The sequence below is a fragment of the Festucalex cinctus genome, chromosome 1 (assembly GCF_051991245.1).
Source record: "Festucalex cinctus isolate MCC-2025b chromosome 1, RoL_Fcin_1.0, whole genome shotgun sequence".
NCBI classification, from domain to species: Eukaryota; Metazoa; Chordata; class Actinopteri; order Syngnathiformes; family Syngnathidae; genus Festucalex; species Festucalex cinctus.
Genome location: NC_135411.1, coordinates 63,481,196 through 63,488,766, shown reverse-complemented (window position 1 = coordinate 63,488,766; position 7,571 = coordinate 63,481,196). Strand labels below are relative to the sequence as shown.

The 7,571-nt window shown below is 39.9% G+C and overlaps 1 protein-coding gene across 2 annotated transcripts in view; it reads right to left on the bottom strand.

Moving 5' to 3' along the window:
* Nucleotides 1-5,763, bottom strand: part of cd9r (CD9 molecule related) — a 13,311-nt gene extending 7,548 nt beyond the window's left edge. The window contains exons 1-4 of one of the 2 annotated variants that reach the window (XM_077501229.1): nucleotides 5,600-5,763; nucleotides 5,307-5,393; nucleotides 2,736-2,841; nucleotides 2,298-2,395 (exon numbers count right to left, since the gene is read on the bottom strand). In XM_077501229.1, coding sequence (XP_077357355.1) covers nucleotides 2,298-2,395; nucleotides 2,736-2,841; nucleotides 5,307-5,372 — 270 coding nt within the window. In that variant the 5' untranslated portion in view covers nucleotides 5,373-5,393; nucleotides 5,600-5,763. The remainder of the gene's footprint in view (nucleotides 1-2,297; nucleotides 2,396-2,735; nucleotides 2,842-5,306; nucleotides 5,394-5,599) is intronic. The other variant, XM_077501235.1, reaches the window with a different exon arrangement.
* Between the last annotated feature and the right edge of the window lie 1,808 nt (nucleotides 5,764-7,571).

The following is a 7,571-nucleotide window of genomic DNA, read 5'->3' as shown; positions in this document are numbered from 1 at the left end:
TTTTTGAGTTGGTTTCACTTCAGTGTGGTCCAAATAAGTACAGTACATTGAAGATGATCGCAGTTCTGGACCATGATACTTAAACTTATTTACTTATACTTACATGCCAACTTACAGTATATTGAATAAACATTGGCATGGTTACCCACAGTGTTAGGGTTTGTTATGCTTGGATACAAGTTGTTGTTATGCTATTTCAATAAAGTAAACTTACACTAAGTTTTGCATTTTGCTTCAAAATCACTTTTGAGGGATCTAAGAATAACGGCAATATCGTGACATTGTGATATTAAAACTGCCACAATATAACGTCGTCGTCATGTCACAATATTAAAAGCAGCACATCAATAAAAAAATAAAATAAAAATAAGTCAGGTTGATTTCCATTTCTGCAGTTCTAGGACCCTTCTCTGGTAGCAGTTTAATTTTCACAAGGCATGTTTTGGCCCTTATATATTTAAAATTCACGCAAATGGTCAGATGAAGGCGCATGTGCCACTTAATATGCTTGTGAACCGAGCCAATATATGGAGAAACCCAATGTGTGCGTGCAATTGCAAGTAAGTTTTTTTTTTTTTTTGCCTTGACAAGATGGCGTGTGCCGGTGTGTCTGGCGACTCTCTTGTCTTGGCTGTTTGTTGATGGCGCTGTGAGCTACAGCAGCCATCTTTGTCACTCTTCTTGTCTTGTGGCGTCTCGTCTTTTGTGTGGACCCGATTTGGACTGGACTGTTCTCAACAGTTTGGCCGTGATATTCCTCGAGGGACAGTGTCAGCGCCCAGCGGCTGCGCCCATTCAGCAGCATGCCTGCACTAGCACGGTTTCTGATTGGGGAATGTCGTTGCTACCTGACTGCCCACCGGGCACCTGCAGGTCGCTTGTGTTTTTTGCGCCACGAAACAGGCAGCATTTCTCACAGCCCCTTTCTGCTTGGAGGAGAAGTCGGCGCTACTGGACAGTCTACGCTTGGGAGCTAAGATGGATGGCGGTGGAGCTGAGGACGTGAACGTCGCCGCTAAGCGCGGTGATGTGCGCAGGGCGTGTACTGGATGGAGGTTCGGCGCTTGCAGGAGAGGCAGTTTGGATGGGACTGGAAAATTGGATCATTCTTTTTGTGTGTATGGTGCTCAACGCGAACGCAGCAGCTACTTGTTTATGAGCTAGCTCATAAACAAACTTAGCTTGTAGCAAACGTGTGTGACGTCATGCATGCTGAGCTCACGTCTCTGATCAACTGCTGAAAGGAGACTGATTTCTGTCCTCTTTAATCTATAACTGCTTCAAACATCAAAGCGTATGTAGGAATGGAAGAATGTTGATTTGTTGCGATTGTATTGGTGTTAATGTTTTATGTTATTATGTTATGTTAGCTTTTTTGTGTTTCTGTAAAGTGCTTTGGGACAGCTCAGGCTGTTTGAAAGCGCTATATAAATAAAGTGAGTTGAGTTGAGTAAGTGCCTCAATATTAAGTGTTATTAGAGATTGAGATTAGAGATTGATATGCATTGCTGTAATGTACAGAAGCACAATATTGTGTGTGTGTGTGTGTTTTTTTTTAGTTTTTTTTTTAGTATTAATTCGTGATAATATCGTATCGTGATGTTTGGATATCGTTACATCCCTATTTCTGACACTGCCATTTCAATCATGGAATTGTACATTTATTTCTGTTGCGTAGTTCAAAAAGTGAAACTCCCATATTGTTTGCATATTCAGATTTCAGTAGATGGTGAATTTTGGCATTTTGTAAGATGTTAGCAACAATCAGCAACATAAAAAAAAAAAATCATGAAATATTTGACACTGTATGTAGTGGATCTAATGCTTAGAAATATATATTTTTTAACAATACTCTAACTTGTACTTTTAATCTTCTACAATATTGATGGACTAGCCTAGACACCTCAAAATGTTAGAAGTTTTAACAGAAAGGAAGAGAAAAGGTCAGTGATGAAGTGATCAAGAAAACAACTTTCTCACATCAATGTGTTCATTTGTCAGGCTGAACACCTCCTAAGGCTCGATAACGGAATGTGGCCTTGACAACAAGACAACCATTCTCTGTATGAAAGCCTCCCAAAATCACTTAGAATTCACCAAGATATGACAGACGAGCATTGCAGTTTGTTGGGTCATTTCATTATGCTAGTTTGTAAATGTCTATTTGCTTTTTTATCAGAAATCACAATTTTGAGAGAAAAAAAAAATCTAAACATTAATTTTAAGGTTGTAGCGGCCCTTTCTAACATAATATGTATCCTATAAGTGCAAATGGTCGAAAGAGGAAAGCATCTCACCACTTGGAGAGCACATTTCTTCTCACTGCAGGCCCCGTAGTCTCCAACCGTAACCACGACCAACATCACTGTGCCAAGCGCTATCAGTAAAATCACACCTTAATTCAAAAAAAAGAGAGCGCAATTTTATCTGAATGAAACAAAAACACTAGGTGTGTAATAAAAATGGTTTTGAATCATAGAATGAGTTTTGATTTAAAAGATGCAATGGTGCACAAACTAACGACTCATCCTCAAAATAACTTGAACCAGTCAAAAAGTTACACATTTGTAAATCGGTTCATGTTGCTGATGATGTGTTGCTTCATTGAATGTAATTAACTTGAATAGTTTGGGTTTTGGAGCACTTTTATATGTTTGTAAGCGTGACAACAGCTACAAACACTGTATACATCTCATACATCATGCGTTTGGGGAAGGGACAAACTACAAACTCACCCAACACAAATGTGCTGGAGTTGAGGGCATCTATTTCAAAGATTGCTCTGGTGTTGTCACTGAACCTCATCCACAGGCCCAGACCCAGGAAGGCAAAGCCCAGCACCTACAAAGCAAAAACATGTTCATGTGGAGTGCACAAAGAAGTCCACTGGATTCATATATTTTTCGCATCCTTTTGTTGGTCAGCTGCCAAGACACGCCACACAAATGGAAGTCTTTGACTGACCCTACCAGACCAATTGCAGACACAGTTTGATAAACACCAACAAAACTAACCCAGATATTCCCATGCATGGCCTAATTTAAGAGGATTGTTTGATGTTGTCTGTATAATTTGGGAGGATATTTGTCATCTAGTGTAATTTAGGGGTGTGACGATATCTCGATACGGCGATACATCGCGATATTTTCTCTCACGATGGGTTATCGATATGCCTATGCCAAGTATCGATACAGCCGCTGTAACGGCTCCATTGTTCCTTATTGCGCAATTACTTGGCGGGCCGCTAGAGGGAGCGCCTCATAAGAGTGGCGGGGAAATGTGCGGCAGTCTTCAGCCGAAGAAGACCCAAGTAAACAAAACGCCGGCTGCATACAAGTCAGATGTGGATATATTGATAATGTGAAATGGATACATTTCGGATTTTATCAAATGGAATAGAGAAGAGACGGACTTGGGTAGATGCAAGAACTGTCTCACAATAGCTACACTGGAAACATGACGAATATGACTTAGAGCGGCATCATCGAGGACTAGACTTGCTAAAGGTAAGAGCTAATTCTCTCTCTGTCTGCTAATTTAATTCTCCAAGGACAAAGTTGATCACGCACAGCATCTCTGTGTATATTTGCAATCGATTTCCACCCGTAAAGCGTAGTTGTGAATGATGGTTTTCGCTACGTGATTTCGTTAGGCGTCAGGGGCACGAGGGAAATGTCTTGTTCGTTGAGTTTAAGCAGGGGCAATACGACACGAAAAATGCAACGCTGTGATAGTTACAAAATGAAATGGAGCTCAGCTAAAGCTCCCCGAATGTCGGGACACTCTCCCGAACTTCCAAACTACACTAGTGCAACAAGAAATGAGTAATGGCAAACTAACACACGAGAGCGGAGGCTCGCTAACAAAACGAAGGGAGAAAAGAACACATACAAATAGCCAGACCATGACTGAAGACAACCAGGTAAAATAACCGGTCATTTCACTGAGAAAAAGAATTCCAACTTTGTAAGAGGAGATCGGGGCTAAACTAATGCGAGTAGGTCTTACCAGCGAGTCAACAACGGATGGACATCTATCTTTTTATTTTTTTTATTTTATTTTTTTACCATTTCCACGCATTCCATCAGTGATTGGGACCTCAAATCATACGTGCTGCTCTTTTACTTTTCTTTTTCTTTTTCTTTTTTATTTTACAGAAAAGCATGAGCTTACTTTTACCTGTGTAAGACATTTATCTGTCCAGCGAGTGACCCAGTTTTGCATAAGTTTCTATGAAAAATGTGCATTATATCGTCAATGTTAGTTTTAAAACATATCTTTCTGCTTTTCGAAGCACACAATTTCTGAGCAATGTTAATATTGATTTAATATCTAAAATTTCATTTAAATTTAATTCAAAATTTATAAAATGAAACAATTTACTATGTAACTGACTGGCATGTTGTATGACAGTAGTGTTTAAGAAAGACACAAATTTGTTCACAGAAAGTTCTCTGTTGAGAAGACATTTGTATTTGTTTAAAAAAAATGCACTAAATTACTCACTCTGAAGAAGACCAGTTTTAATATGTTTTTTTTCAGTGATGGTATGAAAATAAACTATTTTGTCATTGAAAAAACATCAGTTTATGTCTTGAGTAGATTTATCGTGATTATCGTGGACTTATTTCCTGACCAATATATCGATAATCGCAGTATTGTCATATCGCGAAATAATAGTTATCGTGAGCCTCGTATCGCGTATCGTATCGTATCGTATCGTGAGGTACCCAGAGGTTCCCACCCCTAGTGTAATTACACCAGCTTGGAGCTTCAAAAATCCATCATTACCTAAATGAGCGAAGTCAGAGTTCACAATTTGACCATATCAAAATGGTTTTGATATCACTATTTCCTTCTAAGTCGGGTATTATATTAATAAAATAGGAACTCTATTTTGTCTGCACAAGTGCTTTCTTTGTTGGGCCAGGTTAACAAAAATAACTATTATTACTCAATTTGTATATACCGTAATTACGTTTCAGTGTTTGTACTCTTTGTTTGTCTTTATTACAGTAAAGGAGTACAAGCAGTACGGTACTTTCATCCGAGTCTCTTTGATTGAGGGAAGAAAACCCTAGCTAATGAGAGTTGCTTTTCTAGAGAAACGAAACTAAACAAAGCAGTCAAAGCCACTTCTTTGGAAACTCGCTGAACATATGCCATCATTACATCAGACTTTTTCCCCCAGGACAGATTACTGATCCTACGTGCAATAAATCAAATAAAGTCTGCTTGGTTCACTTGTGTTCAAACGTAAGTTGGCTTTACAAGCCATACCACAAAACCTCAGATAAAAGTCCTACCGCAAAAATCAGGTTGAAGAGGAAGAGGATATATTTGCAAACGAGGCCACATCCGTCCAGAGCCATGATTTTTGCGATGTGACGAATCTGTAATGTAAGCCGCTGTTAGCGTGCATCACTTTCACACACGGGATATACATACAATGCTTCCATCGCGTCACTACTGTTTTCCACATAATTAGGAGCAGAAAAACACTTGCCATATAAATGCACCATCGTTATCGTATAAGTACATCAATATTTACCGCACACTATCTGCTAATTATCATAATATCCGTGTTTCCTTCACATACCTGTACGAGGATAGCAAGCGCGACTCCTGAACTCAACTCGAAATGCTGTTAACTGTACAGTCAATCCAAGTAACATTAATCCCCACCTTTTAGGGCGGGATCAATGATGTAATAGGCCGAGCGACTGTGACCGACACAAAACAAACCAATAAAACGAAATATTTTGTGGGGCGGATGCGCATGGGGAGGATCCAACAGCAGAACCAAAACGGAAACACCTGACATTATGGGGAGGGGGTGGCGAGTTCTTTAGCACGGTAATTTGTGTATTATACTGGACAAGTTTAAATAATTGTCCAATCTACAGGACATTAATGTGCTAGACAGCTTTTCTACTGTTTTATCTGGACAGTAGCTCCTTGATTTAGGTGGCAATAAACAGAATTAGTGTCACTAATAACTGATCCAATTTATTTTCCAATATAGACCCTTCCAGTGCGACGTCACGTTGAAGTGCGCCCCTAGCGGTGATGGTCAGGGCGTCAATGCGAGTGAATTAGAAAACAATCCGTGTGAGCTTGAAAATAGGTCAAACAGTTGATAAATCAGCTACCAATGCTGTGGTGAACTTGTGTGCGGCCGACAGATGCTCTAATAGCTCAAACAGAGATGAGATCATTCTTTCGGCTGCTGGTAGGGATTCTAAACCAGACGGAAGACAGTGAGGAGTGAAAGACAAGCACGATGGCAGCAACTGCAAGCAAAACTACGACACAACTGCTTTGCACCCACAAAAAGTACGAAGATATGCTCAGAATTAGGTAGTTTTTCTCTTTTTCATATACAGCTGGTCACATTAACCTCTGATTGTAAATTCGAGGCAGACGTGATGAATGAGCCATATTATCTTTAGTGAAACGATCATACTTTTATTTTTTGCACAAGTACTCAAGTCATTTTGAACAAAAAGTTAACTATTTAACACGATTATTACAATTAGCACTTTAACTCGGGCTTGATTTCTGCTGAAGAATGTGTCGTAAACAACGTGCTGTCTGTTTGTTAGCAGCTAGCAAGCTAAGATAGCTTGAAGACTTCGATATACAGCAAGACGACACAAACGGACACAAACGATTTAATGAATGACAATTTCCATCATGAAAGTAGTGATCGACGTACTGTTTCAACCAAAAACAACATACCTTAGGCTTCCATTTGCACACCCCCAGCAAACTCAATTTTTTTGTAGCTAGTGGCTCCAAACGACTGGTTTCAATGATTCGCAGTAATGTAGTGTCTTACTCGGGACGTTTTTAATGACACTTGACATATTTCCCACCTTTTAACGAAAACACTCGCCGAAAATCAAGCTCTCTACATTCATTTGTTATGGAATGTTTCCCCTCCGGGAGGCGCTGCGGACTGTATACAGCAAGACGAGTTTATCCGGACACAAACGATTTCATGAATAAGGTTTTACACCAGTAACCCGTGTCAACCAAAAGATAAATAGAACATACCTTTGCTGCTACGAGACAAATATTGTCGTGTTGAACGCAGCCGACATCCTTCAACCATCCAGACACAAAATAGTTCTTAGAATCTAGGCTCTAGATGGCGTCAAAGTCCTTGCATGTGTAGGCGCTCTTCTTCACAATGAGATCATTTAAAATATTGTGATACGTTACTTGGGGGAATGTTGTGGCTTTGATCAGGCTGATGGTGAAAGTAGATACGGATCTTTCCCTCCAACCAACTCCAGCTTTTGCCGATACAGCTGGTTCTAAGTGTGTCGCAGTAACTATAATAACTATGGCCGTTTTTTGGTACATTTGTCATGTTTAGACGAATCGTTCACCGAAAACGATACTCCCTTCTTGTCTTTCTATGGATTGTTTGACCATCCAAGGGGGTAAGCGGTCGCTAAGCATTCTGGGTAAAGTGATGTCAGCTGGAAGGGTCAATTGGGGCCGATACCCGATACAAGTATCAGATCAGAGCATCCGCACTAGTTACAACATAACAGAGTGAG